A 21,175-nucleotide genomic window follows, 5' to 3' on the forward strand; every position below is an offset into this window, starting at 1 on the left:
GGAAATGAGCAGCTGAAATGATGGTATCTTTACTAAAAGATATTGACTAAAAGTCAATAACTTGCATTTAAAATGCAGTATCTGATCTGTGATATAATGAATAGTTTTAAAGCAACCAGATTCGGTTGGGTTTTCAAAATTGTGGTGACTTTGTTGCTGGTAAGCCAGCTAGTATTTTAAATTTATAATTATAGTAATTAAACTCAGATAGTAATGCTACTTTATCACTCTCTCCTGGATAATTGCTTGTATCATAGTACAAAAGTAGTAGTAATTATCAGGTGGATTCTTTTCAGAGACTAAGTAGTATATAAAAAGCAGATGAAGAAAACATACCAGCCATCTAGAAAACTGTCAATTGCATTCTAACATTTATTTTCTCAGACTCAGTTTCCACAAACATACCATACTGTGGTCATAAATGAAAATCAAATATAGTTAATTCGGAAGTTTTCCATTTCTAAGTAGAAAACATTACCCAATCTCAAAAATGAGTGAAATAATACAAACTGTTTGCCCTTAATGGAATTACAATATAGCTACTTTACATGGTCTCTTAGGCCTAAAATATTTTTTAAGTTTGAGCTGGGAGCTTTCGCAGAACTCAGTAGAGAATTCAAGAAAATGAAAGCAGAAAATAATGGTTTTGTGAGTACTAGGTGAAAACTTGAAATACGTGTCAATATTTGAATTGATCTTTCATTTAATAGATTTAACAGTACCTTTTGTTTTGGTTCTGTTAGGCAAGTTTAGCAAGTATAGATGCTGAGCTTCAGAAACTTAAGGAAATGACCAACCACCAGAAAAAGCGAGCAGCAGAGATGATGGCATCTTTACTGAAAGACCTGGCAGAAATAGGGATTGCTGTAGGAAACAACGACGTGAAGGTAACTGTAACTACCAAATATTAAGCATGATAATCTTTACACAATTCATACTTTCATTTTTCACAGAGTTCTTCTCATTCCCATTATCTCCTCCTCACAGCAGCCATTTGTAGTAGATGGTATTAACTTCATTTTAAATAGCCGAGGAACAAGGGGGAGAATAAGGGGTGCTTGGGGAGACATGCTCAGTAAGTAGCATTTATTTGGACCCCATGTTTGGTTTTTTCCTCTGTGTAAAGATTTTGCGCTTAGAGATTATGTTAATAAATTACCACACAGGAAGTATGTAATTGAAACAACAGTGAAAGTTAGCTCAAGGAGTAAACTGTGAATGAATTTGATTGCTTCAAATGTTTAAAAAGATGAAAGGTGAGCACTGCTAATTAATGCTCTCTCTCTCTCTCTCTCTCTCTCTCTTTATTTTGAAAAATTTCAAACATATAACAATAAAGAGAATAATATGAACCTTAGAGTTAATCAGTAATCAAAATTTTGCCACACTTATTTTTTCTTTTCTAATAATCTTTTTCAGGATGCTAATACTGGTTATATTAGCACTAGCTTGTGGTAAAAAAAAAAAAATTGTGACCTGGTAGATATTAAAACTTAGACCAAAAAACCAAAGACTCTTAACTGCAAAAACATACACGTAACATGAAAGATTTGTATGTTATAGTAGGTATTTGTTTAGACTTCCTTTTTTTATTAAAGTCTAATAATAGTAACAAAAAGAACAAACAAACTTGGGTTTATAGTGAGAACCAACTAAGCAGCCCAGTTTAACAAGAATTGGAAATGAAATAAAAGTTTTCACTGTGGAGCACACGTTCCTTCTGTTAGATGTTATTCAGAGCTACTGTTTGTTGATGGAGGCAAGCCTTCATTCTCGTAATCATGTCATTTTTTAATGCTGGCTCACCTCATCGAAACAGAGCAAAGTGTTGTTATTAAATGCTGGATGACATGGCTTGCTCTTTCTTCCCCATCAGTCTGAACATCCTGCCCTGTCCTGTTTATGGTGAAGCAATGTGAGATTGGTCGAGCTCTGTGGGAATCTTCTGGGATGAAAAAGTAGATTTCCTTCATATTACTGAACACTAGAAAGGTGTTGTTCAAAATTTGCTTTGTAGATTTGTGACTTGTTTTTAGAAAAATCCTTCCATTTCATGTTCAAATAATCTTAATTTAAGTGAAAAAGTGGTAAAGATAGAGAAAATAAAGAGTAAGACTGGCTTATGTCTAGTGGCAGAGCCAGTGATAATAGTACAGATACCCTGACACCTAAACTGCTTTTTTCACTAAACCATTACAGTATTTTGAAAACAAGTCAGCCTTGCAAATAGGTTCTTTAAAAAAAAAAAAAAAAAGGATCCTCGATATTTTTGTGTTTCGCATGCAGTTCTTTTCCTGTTAATAAGCATCAGTAAGTGCTGCTTGAGCTCAACTTGTTATTGTGTTTTTTACATTATGGTTCACTAGATCATATGTTAAGACTATGTTAGCTTTGTAAGAAACTCCCAAACTGTCTTCCAAACTGGCTTATATAGCATTTTTTGTTCCATCCAGCAGTGAATAAAAGTTCTGTTAATTCACATCCTCACCAGTATTTGAGGTCATCAGCTTTTTTAGTTTGAGCCATTTGAACAGATGTGTGATATTATCTCATTGTTGTGGGTTTTTTTGTTTTTTTTGTTTTTTTTTATTTTTTTGGCTGCCTTGTGTCTTTGTTGCTGCGCGCGGGCTTTTCGCTAGTTGCGGTGAGCAGGGGCTACTCTTCGTTGCGGTTCCCGGGCTTCTCATTGGGTGGCTTCTCTTGCTACAGAGCACGGGCTCTAGGCGCGTGGGCTTCAGTAGCTGTGGCACTCAGGCTCAGTAGTTGTGGCTCACAGGCTCTAGAGCGTAGGCTCAGTAGTTGTGGCACACGGGCTTAGTTCCTCCGCAGCATGTGGGATCTGCCCTGACCAGGGCTCGAACCTGTGTCCCCTGCACTGCCAGGAGGATTCTTTTTTTTTTTTTTTTTTTTTTTAACATTTTATTTATTTATTTATGTATGTATGTATGTATGTATGTATGTATGTATGTATGTATGTATGGCTGTGTTGGGTCTTCGTTTCTGTGCGAGGGCTTTCTCTAGTTGCGGCGAGCGGGGGCCACTCTTCATCGTGGTGTGCGGGCCTCTCACTATCGCGGCCTCTCTTGTTGCGGAGCACAGGCTCCAGACGCGCAGGCTCAGCAATTGTGGTTCACGGGCCTAGTCGCTCCGTGGCATGTGGGATCCTCCCAGACCAGGGCTGGAACCCGTGTCCCCTGCATTGGCAGGCAGATTCTCAACCACTGCACCACCAGGGAAGCCCCGCAGGAGGATTCTTAACTACTGCGCCACCAGGGAAGTCCTCATTGTTGTTTTAATTTGCATTTGGTTGTTGGTTTTCTTACCGTCAGTTTTAAGCGTTCTCCTTGTATGTTTTGGATGATAGTCCTTCATCAGATATGTGTTTTGCAAATATTTCTCCCAGTCTGGCTTATCTTTTCATTCTTTTTTTGTTTTTTCTTTTCATTCTTTTAAGTGTCTTTTGTAGAGCAGAAGTTTTTGATTTTAACGAAGTCCAACTTACCAGTTTTTTTCTTTCATGGATTGCGGTTTTGGTGTTATATATAAAAACTCATCTCCAAGCCTATGGTCACCTAGATTTTCTCCTGTGTTATCTTCCAGAAGTTTTTTAGTTTTGTATTTACATTTAGGCTTATGATCCATTTGGAGTTAATTTTTCTGAAATTAAATTTTTCTGTATTTACATGTGGATGACTAGTTTTTCCAGCACAATTTATTGAATTGAATTCCCTTTGTCAGAGATTAATTGACTGTATTTGTGTATGTCTATTCCTAGACTTTCCATTCATTTCTAATGACCTATTTTTCTGTTCTTTTTTCAATACCACATCATCTTGATTACTACTAGCTTTATAATAAGTCTTGAAGCTGGGTGGCATCAGTCCTCCGGCTCTGTTGTTCTTTAATATTATGTTGGCTAGTCAAGGTCTTACCATTTAAACTTTAGAATCACTTTGTCAATATCTACAAAATAACTTGCAGGGGTTTTGATTAAGATTATATTATATCTATAGATCAAGTTGGGAAAGACTGACATCTCAATATTGAGTCTTCTGTCCATGAATATGGACCGTCTCCCATTTATGTAGTCCTTCTTTGATTTCTTTTGTCATCTGGATCTTATACATATTATGTTACATTTAAACAACCGTGTCATCTGCAGACAAAGACAGGTTTATTTCTTCCTTCTCAAGCTCCTTATTTTTTTCCTCTCTTTTTTTAAATTGAAGTATAGTTGATTTACAATGTTGTGTTAATTTCTGCTGTACATCAAAGTGATTCACTTTTATATATATATATGTGTGTGTGTGTGTGTATATACACACACACACACACACACACACACACATTCTTTTTCATATTCTTTTCCATTATGGCTTATGACAAGATATTGAAAATACATCCCTGTGCTATACAGTAGGATCTTGTTGTTTTTCCATTCTATATATAATAGTTTGCATCTGCTAATCCCAAACTCCCACTCCTCTCTCCCCTCCTGCACCTTGGCAACCAAAAGGGGATGCCCAAGAGTGGGATTGCTGGATCATATGGCAACTCTGTTTTTAATTTTTTGATAAACTGCCATACTGTTTTCCATAGTGGCCGCAACCACTTACATTCCCACCAGCAGTGTAGGAGGGTTCCTTTTCTCCACACCCTCTCCAGCATTTGTTATTTGTAGACTTTAACGATGGCCATTCTGACTGGTGTGAGGTGGTACCTCATTGTAGTTTTGATTTGCATTTCTCTGATAATTCATGATGTTGAGCATCTTTTCATGTGTCTTTTGGCCATTTGTATGTCTTCTTTGGAGAAATGTCTGTTTAGGTCTTCTGCCCATTTTTTGATTGGGTTGTTTGTTTTTTTGATATTGAGTTGTGTGAGCTGTTTGTATATCTGGGAAATTAAACCCTTGTCAGTCACATCACTTGGAAATATTTTCTCCCAGTCCGTAGGTTGTCTTTTCATTTTGTTTATGGTTTCCTTTGCTGTGCAAAAGCTTTTAAGTTTGATTAGGTCTCATTTGTTTATTTTTGCTTTTATTTCTATTGCCTTGGGAGATTGACCTAAGAAAACATTGGTACGATTTATGTCAGCGAATGTTTTGCCTATGTTCTCTTCTAGGAGTTTTATAGTGTCATGTCTTATGTTTAAGTCTTTAAGCCATTTTAAGTTTATTTTCGTGTATGATGTGAGGGAGTGTTCTAACTTCATTGATTTACGTGTGGCTGTCTAACTTTCCCAGCACCACTTGCTGAAGAGACTGTCTTTTTCCCATTGTATATTCTTGCCTCATGTGTCAAAGCTGTGTGATTGACCATAGTTGTGTGGGTTTATTTCTGGGCTCTCTGTTCTTTTCCATTGCTCCATATGTCTGTTTCTGTGCCAGTATCATGCTGTTTTGATTACTGTAGCTTTGTATTGTCTGAAGTCTGGGAAGGTTATGCGTCCTGCCTTTTTCTTTTTCCTCAGGATTGCTTTGGCAGTTAAGTCTTTTACCTACTTGGTCAGGTTTATTCCTAAGTATTTTAATTTTTTGGTGCAATTTTAAAAGATACTGGTTTTTTTACATTCCCTTTCTGTTGTTTTATTGTTAGTGTAAAGAAATGCAACCAATTTCTCTATGTTTATCTTGTATCCTACTACCTTGCTGAAGTCCTTTTATCAATTCTGGTAGTGTTTGTGTGGAGTCTTTAGGGTTTTCTATATATGGTATAGATCATGTCATCTACATATAATGACAGTTTTACCTCTTCCCTTCCAGTCTGGATACCTTTTACTTCTTTTTCTTGTCTGAGTGCTCTGGCTAGAACTTCCAATACTGTGTTGAATAGAATTGGTGAGAGTGTCTTGTCTTGTTCCAGATTTTAGCAGGAAGGTCAAGCTCTTATTTTTTTTGCCGTGCTGTGCAGCTTGCAGGATCTTAGTTCCCTGAACAGGGCTTGAACCCATGCCCCAGCAATGAAAGTGCTGAGTCTTAACCACTGGACCACCAGGGAATTCCCCTGAGCTCCTTATTTTTGACACTGAATATTGTACTGATATTTTGTAATGAAAGTTACTAAGGAATGTACACTGACCACAGTTCCTCCTTGGAGAACTTAAAAGTCATCATTTCACTGCCACCTAAACATCATTATTTGTTAAGTTTTGAACTGGACATATACATGATTAACAGTGAATTTACTGAAGAGGGCCTTTGAGGAGGAAATCCAAAAATTGAAAGAGGCAGGGTTCATTAGTGTTGTTTGTTTGTTTTTACGCTTACATCCATCTTCCTTGTAGGCATGTATTAACATTAAGTTTTAGGAAGTAAGGAAGGCAAAAATTAAGCTCTGCTTTACTCACCCTTTATTAAAAACAATATTTAATAAAAGAAAAAATTCCAGACTTCCTACAAATGTTGAGTAGTATTAAAAATATTTAATTTTGTTTAAGATTTTAGAGTCATAATTGGGTAAACACAGACTAGACATTTCTGTCTTTCATTTCTGTTTCCCTTTTTCTCACAGCAGCCTGAGGGAACTGGCATGATAGATGAAGAGTTCACTGTTGCAAGGCTCTACATTAGCAAAATGAAGTCAGAAGTGAAAACCATGGTGAAGCGCTGCAAACAGCTAGAAAGCACACAAACTGAGAGCAATAAAAAAATGGAAGAAAATGAAAAGGAGTTAGCAGCATGCCAGCTTCGTATCTCTCAAGTATGTGTTACAGAACAAAGTTTCCTCATTTTTTTGAACAGCCATATGTAAATTTTATTTATTGTAAATGTTTTAATAAAAATGACCTTCTGTAGGTTATTTTGAGTAACAACATTAAAAGGTTAATTCAATTAGTTTTTCTTACTCTAGCTGCAGTAAAATAACATGAATGATTTAAGTGGGTTATGTTTGGTAACGTGTATGTTACGTATAGGAATTTACTAGAAAGCTGTGACTGATTTGACTGTTGAAGAATCTAGAAGAATTCTAGGGTGAATAAAAATGCAGGGCTGGTTATGTGGCTTTGGCAACTACATGGGTGAGACCATTCACCAAGATAGGAATTGTAGCAGGAGGGATGAGGGTAATAATGTTAGTTGGAGATAACAGTAAGAATATTATCTCATATGTCAGCCTTTAGTGCCTTATTTTGTAAGTGTTAAAAACTTGTACGCATGACCATTTCATTGATTAAATTCTTTATCATTGTAAATCTTGCCCCTGAACATTTTAGGTTTAAATATCTTATTCTGTAAATGTATTATATGTTTAGATAATGTCGATAAAACTTGCTTACTTTCAAATATTCTGAACAACAAAGTATGTGTCAGAGATTTTATTCCACTTCATATCAGTATATTTTTCCCAAAAGCATGAAGCCAAAATCAGATCATTGACTGAATACCTTCAAAATGTGGAGCAAAAGAAAAGACAGCTGGAGGAGTCTGTGGATTCCCTCAGTGAAGAACTCGTCCAGCTTCGAGCACAAGGTACTCGCTTCCAGTTACTTATGAGTTACATCTCTATTGTAAGTTGTTACCGACTTTAGTATGATTGCAGTCAGCATTCACACTGTTAGAGATTGGTAGGAATACAGATAACTTGGAATAGTAAACAAATAACACATTTTAATGTGGCTTTGAAACATATTTTTGAAATCGTGTTTGAATAGTCAAGTGACCAGTCTAGGAATTTCCCACAAAGTTATAAAGTGGTGTGTGTGTGTGTGTGTGTGTGTGTCCTGACACAGGGGAAAGCTGTTTCATTTCCCTACCATGTGCTAACCCATCTGTTCCAGGATTCGGCAAAGAAAGTAAAGGAAACCATAATATCAACACAAAGACTATAACTAAGGTTACTAGTCAGTATGTCTTGAGCGTAGAGAGCAAGATTTACCGTTTGGCATTTGGATAATTTAAAGTCAAGTACTGTTAAGGAACATAGCCTCATAAAACCCATTTGCCCCTTGGTTTATATCAAGAACTCTAAGGCTCATTTCCTCTCTTCTGTTTTCTCTCCCTACCCAAACAGAGAAAGTGCATGAAATGGAGAAGGAGCACTTGAATAAAGTTCAGACTGCAAATGAAGTTAAGGCAAGTTTGATGTAGCATTGGATTCTCACAGTTTTAATTCATCCTTGTTAATCTTGAGTAATCTGACTTAATATCCTTTCCCCCCAATAATTTTAGCAAGCTGTTGAACAGCAGATCCAAAGCCACAGAGAAACGCATCAAAAACAAATTAGTAGTTTGAGAGATGAAGTCGAGGCAAAAGAAAAACTTATCACTGATCTTCAGGAGTAAGTATGCTTTTCCTCTGAGATAGCAGAAACTACGGGTGGACAATATATCCTTATTAGAAACCTGCATTTTTCTTTGAAACAATTTTTGACTTGAAAATAAAGAATCTTTTCATTTATGAGTGGAACTTCTAAGTTCCATAGGAAATTATTGAAAAATGTTCTTAGGTCTTTTGATGTAAATATTCAGTAAAAAGTAAAGAATTCCCAACTTCAGCCACTATTACAAATAGATACCACTGTCTCCTCCGAATCATTTCCTTAACTTTTAAAAAATATTCTTAACTGAGAAAAACTTTATTGGAAATTGTGGGTTTTAGAAGTGTGTGTTTTAATAGGAGTTGTCGTCTCCATTTTTCTGGGACACATTTTCCTACTTCCAGAACCGTATGCGTATAGCACAGAATTTATAGAAATTTGAGATCTGTGACCAAATCATGATTTGAGTAGGAACCAGAGGAGAGTAACAAAAAACGATGGCAAAGTTTGGGACATGGGGCTTATTGTTAATGGATTTAGGGACAAGAATTCAGGGCGATGAAAGATACAGAATCAAGTTACGGTTTCAAACCAAAGTATAAAAAGTACTGTGTGGCTGAACGTAGCCCAGCCCTCTTTCTTTCTGCTGCTGGGGGGCACATCCTAACAGAGGAGGCCTGCCGTGTTTGAATGGCGAGACTATGGAATTGAAGAGTTGGAAAGCTCTAATGGCAGCCTCCAGAAGATGGGGATGTTGACGCTGCGAGGTTTTTACTTTGTCAGCCAGAACCAGAAGATGGCATTGGAGCAGGGGCGCCTGAGAGCGGAGCACGAGAAGCTGAAAGCCGCAGAGCAGGACAAGAGCAGAAAGCTACGGGAACTTACGTGAGTAGACCCTTCATTCAAGTATAAAAATAAAAGCTAAGCGAGAGAGTTACTGGCATTACTCTCAGAAATATCCAGTGGATAAAGTTTTCACTTCGTGTAGGCTAAAGGGTGTTTTTCTTAAACCCTCTGAGTTGGTTTGATTTATACCTAAAAACTTGCAATACTTTCTTGTACTTTAGTGAAAGCCAGGTCTTAATATTTCACTGGTTATCACCTAAAACATGACATTTGGTAATATAGAAGATTTCAGGATCTGCCACAAAAACTGAATTTTTGTCAGATTTGATCTTGCGTAAATAAAAGAACATTATTGTTTTAGCCTTGCCTTTTGAACAGAGGTTTTTGCCATTTATTGTTTTTGATTTACTGACTAAAAGTATAGTCAACACACAGTTTTCTGTAATCTGAGCAGGTAGAAAACTCACGATTATAACTTTCACGTACCTTGAATTTATCAGAGACAATTTATAAAGGAACAGTTGGTTAGGATGGGCACACCAACAGGACCAGCTCAGAGTTGATTTTTTAATAATTCTACTGAATCTCAGCCATAATTTTGTTTAGAGTAATGTTAACTTAAAATGCATAAAATGTTTTAGTCTGCAATAATTTATAATCTCTAATTTTCAGTTAATCAGAATTATTTTGGATAAAGATCAGTATGCTATATGATAATGCATATTCTTAAAATATAAAAAGAACCACTCCTTATTCCTTGAATTCTGCCACATTTTCTTTTATTGCTTCCATTGCTATATTAGGACAGTTTTTTTCTAATAAACCATAGATTTAGAAAATTACAAGGCATATAGAAATTTCTTTGAAAGACACAACACTGGTAAGCTGTTTTTTAAAACTATGATGATCTTTTACTTATTTGAATGTAAGCATTGATCCTGTCAGATAAAAATATTTGATTCAATATTTCTGCTAAATAAATCTAGAATTTATGGACTCAGAGTTGAAAGTGTATTTGTATATTCTTCCACTGTTTAGGGTTATGCAAGATAGACGAGAACAAGCGAGACAAGACCTGAAGGGTTTGGAAGAGACGGTGGTAAGAAAAACTTGGATATAAATAGGATTGGGGAATCTTTAATGGGTTCTTCCCCTGGTTATACTCAGTTTGAAGACCTACCTCTAAAAATACTGCTTTCTTAATTCAAGGCGAAGGAACTTCAGACGTTACACAACCTGCGGAAGCTCTTTGTTCAGGACCTGGCCACCAGGGTTAAAAAGGTAATAAAATAATACTGGGTCGGTGTTTATATAGTGGTGCTTACTGTGTCTAATTGCATTCTGAGTGGAGTAGCCTCACACTGTCATAAGAGTGGGGGGGTAAGCGTCGCCCTTATTTGGTCTCATAACACTTGCCCATCTTCTCTAGAGCGCCGAGGTTGATTCGGATGACACCGGAGGCAGTGCCGCTCAGAAGCAAAAAATCTCCTTTCTTGAGAATAATCTTGAACAACTCACCAAAGTCCACAAACAGGTAACAAGGAGAATATTTTGTGTTCGCTGCAATAAAATCTGAAGAGTGGCAAGTATTTGAGTCTTGAGAGTCCTAAGGATTTTCATACCCTGAGCCATTCCATTATTTTATCACGCAATTGTATAAACAAACAACTAGCAGTTTTTATGGGCGTTAATATTCCTAACAGCCTTTAGCAAGAGGTCAATGAAAACATGTGTTGTTTTCTTTGTAGGGTTTCAGGTCTGTTAGTTTTCTTAATTTATTCATGGTCATTTTAAAATCTCTGGTAGACAAGTCTTTGAGTTAAAATACCGCCCCCCCCTTTTTTTTTTGGTGTTTATACATTTAATGCCCTGGAGTCTGAAATACTATAATAATGAGGCAGTTTGTATTTTTTTTTTAAATAATGCTTACTGTGGGGTTTTTTGCTTATTTTTTATTAAGGCTTGATATTTGATTCAGTTACTTACTTTTTAAGTTTCTTGGCATACTTTATTGTTGTATGTCTTTGTTACTAGAAACCTGATGTTTGGACTTGCCAAGTTTATGTGTACTTCTGGGTCTTGCTGTATCTAAAAAGATATTTGTTTCCACCAGATCAGTATCTTAATGAGGAGACCTAACACTGTGCTGTAGCATATTATTGTCATAGGGAGAAAGAACAGTCTCCCCATTCCCCCAGCATTGAGTGAAATTATATTTTGGGGAGAAACATGTGTGAGGATGATATTTATGGGTATATGTATTCTTTGTTGCTGTCTAAATTATTTAAATTAGCTAAGTGGGAAAACCTTAATATAAAATGTAGTTTTTCTTTCAAGAGAAATTATGAAATGTTTCTGTTTTTTCAAATCATCGTTAAAGCCAGAATCCTTATTTTTCCTATATACCTTTAGCTGGTACGTGATAACGCAGATCTTCGCTGTGAGCTTCCTAAGCTGGAAAAGCGACTCAGAGCTACAGCTGAGAGAGTGAAAGCTTTGGAGACAGCGCTGAAAGAGGCCAAAGAAAATGCATCTCGTGATCGCAAACGCTATCAGCAGGAAGTAGATCGTATAAAGGAAGCAGTCAGGTCAAAGAATATGGCCAGAAGAGGGCATTCTGCACAAATTGGTTAGTAGGACACAATAAAACCTTTAAACCTTGCTTTGGTTTGAATGTTTTTATTTACTTGAGAACATAATCTGATTGATTTGTTATGGGATGTCACGGTGGTTTTTGTCTGTATTTTCTAATTTACCAAAGAGTGGCATTGTTGGGAATGCAGAGCATTGAGGAATAGCCACCTTAATTAACAGGACAAGGAGATAAATCAGAACTAGACAAGCAGGACTGGTCAGGTGTAGGAGCAACTGTGTAGAGCGATGTTATGAAAGCATGAAGAGACTTGCAAGAAAATGTCGTGCACGGTATTTCACGCTTTAATTGCTAGGCATTGATGCAGGAATAAGGTTTTTAAGAGGCTAAGGATTGTATAGGTCCTGGAGAAAAGGGTGTAACTGAAAAGAAAAAGAGAGATAGAGGGATTCGCTGAGAAACAAGAAGGCAAAGAAAAACAAGACATTTGGGAATTTGTTGTAAATAAGAAAAGAGACTTAACAAGTCCTTGGGGTCGTGTGTTATTTGTTCTGAAGTCAGTGTTTGTTTCTCATCCCAGCTAAACCTATTCGTCCTGGGCAGCATCCAGCAGCTTCTCCAGCTCATCCCAGCGCAGTTCGTGGGGGAGGTGCATCTGTGCAGAACGGCCCGCCGGCCGTGCGCGGCGGAGGAGGTGAGCAGGCGTGGCTTCACGTGGCACCCTCGGGTTTGTGCTCTCTGTCTGGCTTCAGAGTCACAGCTGTCCGTGGAGATGTTCAGCCATTGGTGGCTAAACAGTGTTTTGGATTCTCACAGTAGTGTTATGATTTTTTTTTTTTTTTTGGCCATGTGGCATGTGGGATCTTAGTTCCCCAACCAGGGACTGAACCTGCACCACCTGCAGTGGAAGCGCAGAGTCTTAACCACTGGACCACCAGGGAAGTCCCGATGATTTCTTTTTAATGTATGTGATTATAAAAGTAACTTAGCATGGTTTCATCTAGTTCTTTCATAGTTCAGATCATACTATATGTATATTCAAATTTGTGCTCCTATTGTTCTTAACGTAATATTGGGTCATTTTTAAAAGCTCTGGGTATTGTCTAATGAATATACCATGGTTTATAACTATTTTACTGGACATTTAATTATGTCAGTTTTTCCATACTTGAAATTTTCCAAAATTGAAATTTCCGTGTATGAAATTTGAAGCATGAAACATCTTTTTATACCTCCTCACTTTCAGATTATTTCTAGAAGATTCCCATAAGTGGAATTATGAGAAAATGAACATTTTTAAGACTCTTTACACATACTAACACACTGCTCTTCAGAAAGACTGCACCAAATTGTATTTAGCCAAGGACACTGTGCATTTTGTTGCATCTTTGCCAGTACTGAGTATTAATAGTTTTTAAGTTTCTAATTTAATAGGCTAAAATAAGCGTCTCATTGATTTATTAATGAATTTGGATTTTTTCGTATATTTATTGGCCCATTTATATACGTATTTTTTTATGAATTATTTCTGTGTCCTTTCCCATTTACCTGTTGTGAGTGGTTTTTCTAACTGATTTATGAGTTCTTGTTTGTTTCTTTCTAAATACAAGTAATATCTGTTCCCTGTAGGGGGATGAAGAATTATCAAAAAAATAATTATCAGAAGATAAATGTCATCCAGAGACACCACCCAATATATTGTATATATGCTTCTGGAGCTTTCTTTACATATTATAACTTTTAAATTAGAAAGTTTAAAGTGTCTAATAAACATTCTAATATAACATACTACCAACATACTACGCTATTCTATATATGCTACTTTGTAGCCAGCTTTTTTTAACTTGCCAATATATTCTGAACATTTTCTTATACAGCATGACTGATTATAGCTGCCTAATATTTTATCATATGACAGGAATTCAGATTAAATTCTTCAGCAAATCCCAAGTGTGTAGGTGGTTTGGAAACTAAAAGCAGTAGATAACTTTGAGATAGTGACTGGGTTTGTTTCTAACAGTACTAAAGTCAGTTTATTTATTTATTTATTTATTTTAATTTTAATTTTTTTTTTCGCTTTTCATGTGCTTTATTTATTTTTTTTTTCACACACACACACTGTATTTTATTTTTACAAGAGATAAATAGACTGACACCAAGCATTGTACATGGATGACCACAACAAAAGCAACAATGATTGCAATTACCAAACATGAAACACCCTCATACTATGTCATAATATTGACATTCAGTCCAGTAATCCTCTACTGTAACAGCTCCTTTACTTTGCAGTGAGAATTGATTTGTATATTCTTTGCCTCTGAGTCCTTGTGGGATTTTTTTTTTTTTTAAATTCAGACAGAAAGTCACAAAAATTATACTCATCCTCATCAGTTCACTCAGTCCCATGTAATTAATTGTTTTTTTTATCTTGATCTTTTGTTAGCACTTTTATGAGTTCATCAGTTTTTCATCAGAGTTCTGAAAATGCTTATTCATTCAGTTCAGCAGTACAGTCAGTTACCAGAAACCTGTACTTGTCAGAGTCTTTTCCATGAATTTCTTGAAGATGAAACCCTTTTATAGGAACATATTTGCAAAATCATCAGAGTACACCCAGAACTGTCTGTAAATGACAAAAGACTTAAAAATGACCACGGTAAAAGATTTGATGAAAGTTCATAATAATGCAGTTGACAAGAAAATTAGTTATTTCTGAGATATACATTTTAAAGTAATAACTAGGATTATTACTTATAACATTATACCAGAACATATAAGATTTTTAGAAATTTCATGTAATGTCTGAAACATTTATATTAACATATTTCCATACATATTTCCATACAAATACAAATATAAGATTTTTAGAAATTTCATGTAATGTCTGAAAATTTATATTAACATATTTCCATACAAATAACCCAGTGAAAGTTTAGTATTAGTTGTTTTGTTTGTTTTTTTATACTGCAGGTTCTTATTAGGCATCAATTTTATACACATCAGTGTATACATGTCAATCCCAATCGCCCAATTCAGCACACCACCATCCCCACCTCACCGCAGTTTTCCCCCCTTGGTGTCCATATGTCCATTCTCTACATCTGTGTCTCAACTTCTGCCCTGCAAACTGGCTCATCTGTACCATTTTTCTAGGTTCCACATACATGCATTAATATATGATATTTGTTTTTCTGACTTACTTCACTCTGTATGACAGTCTCTAGATCCATCCACGTCTCAACAAATGACTCAATTTCGTTCCTTTTTATGGCTGAGTAATATTCCATTGTATATATGTACCACATCTTCTTTATCCATTCGTCTGTTGATGGGCATTTAGGTTGCTTCCATGACCTGGCTATTGTAAATAGTGCTGCAATGAACGTTCGGGTGCATGTGTCTTTTTGAATTACGGTTTTCTCTGGGTATATGCCCAGTAGTGGGATTGCTGGGTCATATGGTAATTCTATTTTTAGTTTTTTAAGGAACCTCCATATTGTTCTCCATAGTGGCTGTATCAGTTTACATTCCCACCAACAGTGCAAGAGGGTTCCCTTTTCTCCACACCCTCTGCAGCATTTGTTGTTTGTAGATTTTCTGATGATGCCCATTCTAACAGGAGTGAGGTGATACCTCATTGTAGTTTTGATTTGCATTTCTCTAATAATTAGTGATGTTGAGCATCTTTTCATGTGCTTCGTGGCCGTCTGTATGTCTTCTTTGGAGAAATGTCTATTTAGGTCTTCTGCCCATTTTTGGATTGGGGTGTTTGTTTCTTTGATATTGAGCTGAATGAGCTGTTTATATATTTTGGAGATTAATCCTTTGTCCGTTGATTCATTTGCAAATATGTTCTCCCATTCTGAGGGTTGTCTTTTCGTCTTGTTTATGGTTTCCTTTGCTGTGCAAAAGCTTTGAAGTTTCATTAGGTCCCACTTGTTTATTTTTGTTTTTATTTCCATTACTCTAGGAGGTGGATCAAAAAAGATCTTGCTGTGAATTATGTCAAAGAGTGTTCTTCCTATGTTTTCCTCTAAGAGTTTTATAGTATCCAGTCTTATATTTAGGTCTCTAATCCATTTTGAGTTTATTTTTGTGTATGGTATTAGGGAGTATTCTAATTTCATTCTTTTACATGTAGCTGTCCAGTTTTCCCAGCACCACTTATTGAAGAGACTGTCTTTTCTCCATTGTATATCTTTGCCTCCTTTGTCATAGATTAGTTGACCATAGGTGCGTGGGTTAATCTCTGGGCTTTCTATCTTGTTCCATTGATCTATGTTTCTGTTTTTGTGCCAGTACCATATTGTCTTGATTACTGTAGCTTTGTAGTATAGTCTGAAGTCAGGGAGTCTGATTCCTCCAGCTCCATTTTTTTGCCTCAAGACTGCTTTGGCTATTCGGGGTCTTTTGTGTCTCCATACAAATTTTAAGATGGTTTGTTCTAGCTCCGTAAAAAATGACTGGGTTTGTTTCTAACAGTACTAAAGTCAGTTTATTTTAATCCTGCTCTTTACTTTGTCATTTTTGCATAACATTGGCTCTCAGTTTGAGTGGAAAATTATGCAGTATTCTGGAGGAATCACATTTCCATAAATTTAATACAGTTTTTTGTCCACATGGTAGAGGATTGATACAGTGAAAAGAGTACAGATATTGGAGTCCCATCTAAGTTTGCATCCTGATTTTTCTACTTTTATGAGTTTGAGCAAGTTACTTTTTAACAGTTAATTTGTCTCGTTTTGACTCCTTTAAAAATTCTTAAAAAATTCTTAAGTGTAAAAGTAAATTACAGATTTATGACCTATTTAATGTATCTCTGAAATAAAACATTTTTCTACATACCACAATAACATTATCACACTTGACAAAATATTTTTAATATTATACCAATCCATATTCAGATTTTTCTAATTATTTATTTGTGGTTAAGTCTTCTACAGCTGGTCCTGTCTACACCAGGGAATAATCCAGGACTGATGTTTACATGAGGTTATTTCCCTTAAGTCTCTTGTAATCTAGAGTAACACCCCCCCCTTTTCTAATGACACTGACTTACTAAATAGACTGGGCCAGTTTCCTTGAGCATATGCCTTCTCGGATGTGTTCGGTTGTTTCTGTATGTAGTTGCCTTGTTCCTCTATTCCCTGTTTATTAGAAGCATTTATTGGATTCTTTTAAACATGTTTACAGACTACACTGTGGGTGATACGTGTTTAATATTGTGTCACATCAGCAGACATGACAGGAGTTTTCCTGCCAATTAAGAGATGGCCTCTGTTTTTCCCCCTTTGGATTAATAACTTGTTGAGCCCCTTTACTAATAAAATGAAAGTCATTCTTGAGAATTACGCAAGTTAAGATGTCATTACCTAGTACAGCACGGGTGCTGAGTAGATGCAAGCTGCCTTTTCTGGAAGTGGAGGTGGGCAAAAGAATTTTCAAAGGATAATTATAAATACAGGTAAAAGTTTATCCGTTTTGGATATTGTCCTCACGTTAAAATTCACATGTGAACTTTGAATTCCTATCTCGTTTGCAGAGAGGATAGTCCGTGGCCTTTGTTAAATATAGCTAGGTTTTAGCTTGAGAGTAGAATGCTGATCGCAGTGTAATGACAGCACTTAAGCACATGAGGGAGATGGCTAAGCTAGCTAACCCAGGTTTTCAAAGACTTGAAGTAACTATAAAAGTATAGCCACCTACAGGTTTGTTTCGTTGCTGGTCCAAAGGATAATGGTTATTATTTTTTAAAGTCTTGCATCGATCAATCTTAAGCCATGATTGAGGAGTATATGGTCTACATAAGTGATAACTTGTTGAAAAAATTAGATACTTTGTAGAGATTTTAAAATTATTTAATTATTAAGAACAACGTTTCACAACACTGGGTTTATTTTGGGAAAAGATGGCAATGTATGAATGACGCTGATACTTTCAGCACCCAGCTTTACATGGCTGGTTCTTCTGACTGCGTAATGCTTCGGACAGGTGGAGGTTTTCTAATAAACACAGAGGTAAATAGCAGCTGAACACAAGGGTGCCTCTAGGTAACACCTGCTGCTGGGATTGTTTCTTTTCTTTTCTTTTCTTTTATTGGCCACACCCGCTCGGCTTGCAGCTGCTTAGTTCCCAGACCAGGGATTGAACCCAGGGCACAGCGATGAAAGCGCCAAGTCCTAACCACTGGACCACCAGGGAAGTCCCTGGGATTGTTTATTTCACTGTCACTTTCCCCACCACATGTACCTCTTGCTTATCCCTCCCCCACCCCTTTTTGTTTCTTACAGCTACCATGTATGTAACATTGCTAGTTAGTTAGTGGTCCTTGGCTTAATGTCACTGCCACTGTCTACTGGCTGCCATTTTATTAATCATCTTTTTCTTTTTAAAAAAAATCTAACTTATACATCCACTCACTCATAGCTCTTGCGGGGAGTAAAAACATGCAGGGTGACCTCCTTTCAATATTGTACTGTCCCTAAATGGCTCTGCTTCGGAGGCATATAAAAGGAAAAGAAATTCAATCATTTAATGTTGCCATCTTTTCTGTTTTGGGGAGAGTGGTCGAAGCTGTTGGCTAAATGTTTTTAAACTCATTGGTATATTTTATTTAATTCTTTTCATGATTATCTCAAACACAAGTTTTGTATAAATAAAAATATTTTTCTCTGTGCTTTCTTCCATCTTCAGGTGTTAAAAGTAATTGAAGTATGAAGAGGACATTATATCAATGACTATAGCCTGTATCCCTTGGGAACTTTAGAATTATAACCTTTTTTTAGTGTATAAATTGTACCTGGCCTGTACAGCTGTTTCCTGCCCTCTCTTCTCGTAAACTCTGCTGCTTCCCAACACAACTAGAGTGCAATTTTGGTGTCTTAGAAGGGAAAAACGACAGTTTACAACTGTGGCCCTATTTATTACACAATTTGTCTTTCATGTCTTAAATTTAGTCTTCACTGTGCCAACCTAACTGTGTCATACAGGACTGTGCTTTTTGTACTTGTTTTTTTTTTGTTTATTTTTTAATCTCAGTTTAAGTTACCTAGCTGCTACTGCTTGTTGTTTTTCTTTTCTTACTAAAACAATATTTTAGGGGAAATGGAACCTTTAGATTAAATGTCTTAAATTTTACCACTTATATAACACTACATGCCCACAAATTATATCAGGTCAGTACTGTACTTTAAAATCCCTTGAAATGACTTCGGAGTTAAAAATTATCTGTATCATCTCTGAAGTTTGCTTCTGAAAACTACTCTTTGAGCACTGTAACCTTTAAAACTGCCTAACTAGACATTTGAGACTGAGCAAGGCTACTTAATTATCTCATGAAATGACTGTTGTTGAATTATCTTGAATAGAAATACTTTACAATATCAAAAGCAAATCTTTTGCTTTTGTTTAAGAAGGAGAGTTTGGAAAAGGAATTTATTTCTGTTCTTCCCAGTGCTTTAATCCACATAGATTGGTGGAATGAAAACACCCTGCTTTGTTTTGGTGAGCCCACTAATTAATATAAGAATTGGACGGATAATGATTTGTCATCTTAATATAGTGAAGTGAACTAAGATACTATAGGATTAAGCATAATTTTATATTGTTAGTACTGTATTGGTTGATCTAAATTTATAGCCTATGGAAATTGAGAAAAAATGTGGAAGGACAAGACAAATATATGGTAAACTTATAAATACATAGGTTAAATTTTGGTCTGAAATCCCTGAGGTTTTTTACCTGGTACACTAAGTCATACACTATAATTTATTTCTTGTTTAGTCTAGAAGTAGTAAATTATTTGCAAGTCACTAACAATCCTCAAATAAATTATTTTGTTGGCGGTAGCTGGTAATTTTGTTGTTAAGTGTACCTGTTCTTCTTCCTCAGATGATTAAACTAAGTCAGCAGTTTGTTTTAGAAGCTATAAAAGTAACAGGGAAAGAGATTTCAATATTTGCTTCATCATTTGGGGGTGGGTAACTGCAACTGTGTTAGCAGAAATTTGCAGAGAATGGGGATTTAAGGTTACTCAGAAGAGAAAGTTGGAAAGTTCTGTGTTAGGATCTGGGTGGCAGAATTAACTTTTCGAAAAAGTTTTATATACAGATGTTTGTATTAAATTTGGAGCCGTAGTCAGAAGACTCAGATCATAATTGGCATATTTTTCTATTTCCTTAACTGTTGCAATTTCCACTTTTATAATAGTTTTGATTTAAAAGATAAATTTATTTTTTTAACAGTCAAAAATCCTTGCTGTTATGATCTGCAACCTTAAAAATGATTGTATTGTTTTTAGGAATGATCAAAAGAAACACTCCAAAAATTGAGATGAAACCTTGTAGAGCAGCAAGATTGAAGCAGTGCAGTTCACTAAAAATAAGTGCTACCGCCTATTTGTGATGATAGTTTTCTAAATGGAGAAATGTTTGGCTGCATTCACATAGACATTTGTATTTTGTTTTCAAACGAAAGCTTGCTTTTTTGGGCAATATTGTTAAATGAAGCAGAATTTTTTTTCTCTCTTTTGTCTGAATATGGTAGTGTCATTCTTATAAGATACATCATGGTATTGGTGCTGTGTAACAAACAATGAATTGTAACTAGCATGTGGTTCAGAGTATACAATGCTAGGGTTTTTAAAATATCTTAATGGTTCTTTTCTATTTATAATTTCAAACTTTCACAAAATGTACAGAGAATTTCCTAAATTTGTTTTCACTGAACTGCTTTTGCTATGGTAGGTCATTAAACACAGCATTTACTCTTATGAATGAAAATTTCTGATCATCTGGAACATTGACACTTATTTCAATTTGCAGTGTCTTTTTTTTGACTGACTATATTAATGTTCTTCTGAATGGTATTGATAAATGGTTCAGAACAGAAACTAAGTGAAATAAAAGTAATATTTATTCATGGTGATCAATTAAATTATTTGCCTAATTTAAGAGAACTACTGTGCGTAACTCTCAATGTGACAGGAGGTGATAGAAAAGAGTCCGAGTCCACCTGTGGAATGTGTTGGTTTCGTTTCAGTGCTGGAAGATACATTCGAAGATAATTGATTTGGGAAGGCACCATATAATTTTAGTTAACCTGCATGCTGTAAATGTCTTCTATGTTTAAATAAAGAGGAAAAAATGTTTTGAAATGTGATGACTTTCTTAAAACTCAATTCAGTGACGTATTAGGTTGATTTTACATGACCAAGTGGCCTTCTTTCTTGACAGAAGTGACTAATATGTCATTATATTCACGTGTATTTTGTCTCCTAATGTATTGCATATGCTTTGGACATCAAGTATTAAATATGTAGGCTGAAGAATTAAGAGCTAGAGATGAACCATCAGTCTCACTTATGTTATTTTACGTTAGTGTAGCCTGATACGTGATGAGGACACTTCGCCGTGTTATTCTTCCCCCAAAACTTAACCCCAGTCTGATCATGAGAAAAACATCAGACTAACCAAA

At 35.8% G+C, this 21,175-nt stretch overlaps 1 protein-coding gene and 1 long non-coding RNA gene across 3 annotated transcripts in view; both read left to right on the forward strand.

The window, feature by feature from the left end:
* Window positions 1-20,855, forward strand: part of KIF5B (kinesin family member 5B) — a 46,431-nt gene extending 25,576 nt beyond the window's left edge. For both annotated transcript variants that reach the window (XM_082452770.1, XM_082452771.1), the window contains exons 15-26: window positions 744-887; window positions 6,513-6,701; window positions 7,354-7,471; window positions 8,013-8,078; window positions 8,175-8,280; window positions 9,043-9,144; window positions 10,144-10,204; window positions 10,315-10,386; window positions 10,535-10,639; window positions 11,518-11,734; window positions 12,279-12,392; window positions 18,395-20,855. In XM_082452770.1, coding sequence (XP_082308896.1) covers window positions 744-887; window positions 6,513-6,701; window positions 7,354-7,471; window positions 8,013-8,078; window positions 8,175-8,280; window positions 9,043-9,144; window positions 10,144-10,204; window positions 10,315-10,386; window positions 10,535-10,639; window positions 11,518-11,734; window positions 12,279-12,392; window positions 18,395-18,411 — 1,311 coding nt within the window. In that variant the 3' untranslated portion in view covers window positions 18,412-20,855. The remainder of the gene's footprint in view (window positions 1-743; window positions 888-6,512; window positions 6,702-7,353; window positions 7,472-8,012; window positions 8,079-8,174; window positions 8,281-9,042; window positions 9,145-10,143; window positions 10,205-10,314; window positions 10,387-10,534; window positions 10,640-11,517; window positions 11,735-12,278; window positions 12,393-18,394) is intronic.
* LOC309656470 lies at window positions 12,389-13,272 on the forward strand. Its single transcript, XR_014261390.1, has 2 exons — window positions 12,389-12,516; window positions 12,642-13,272. It is a non-coding gene; the product is annotated as an uncharacterized lncRNA (long non-coding RNA).
* Window positions 20,856-21,175: the final 320 nt, after the last annotated feature.

Source organism: Balaenoptera physalus (genome assembly GCF_965194825.1).
Source record: "Balaenoptera physalus genome assembly, chromosome: 2".
Lineage (NCBI taxonomy): Eukaryota > Metazoa > Chordata > Mammalia > Artiodactyla > Balaenopteridae > Balaenoptera > Balaenoptera physalus.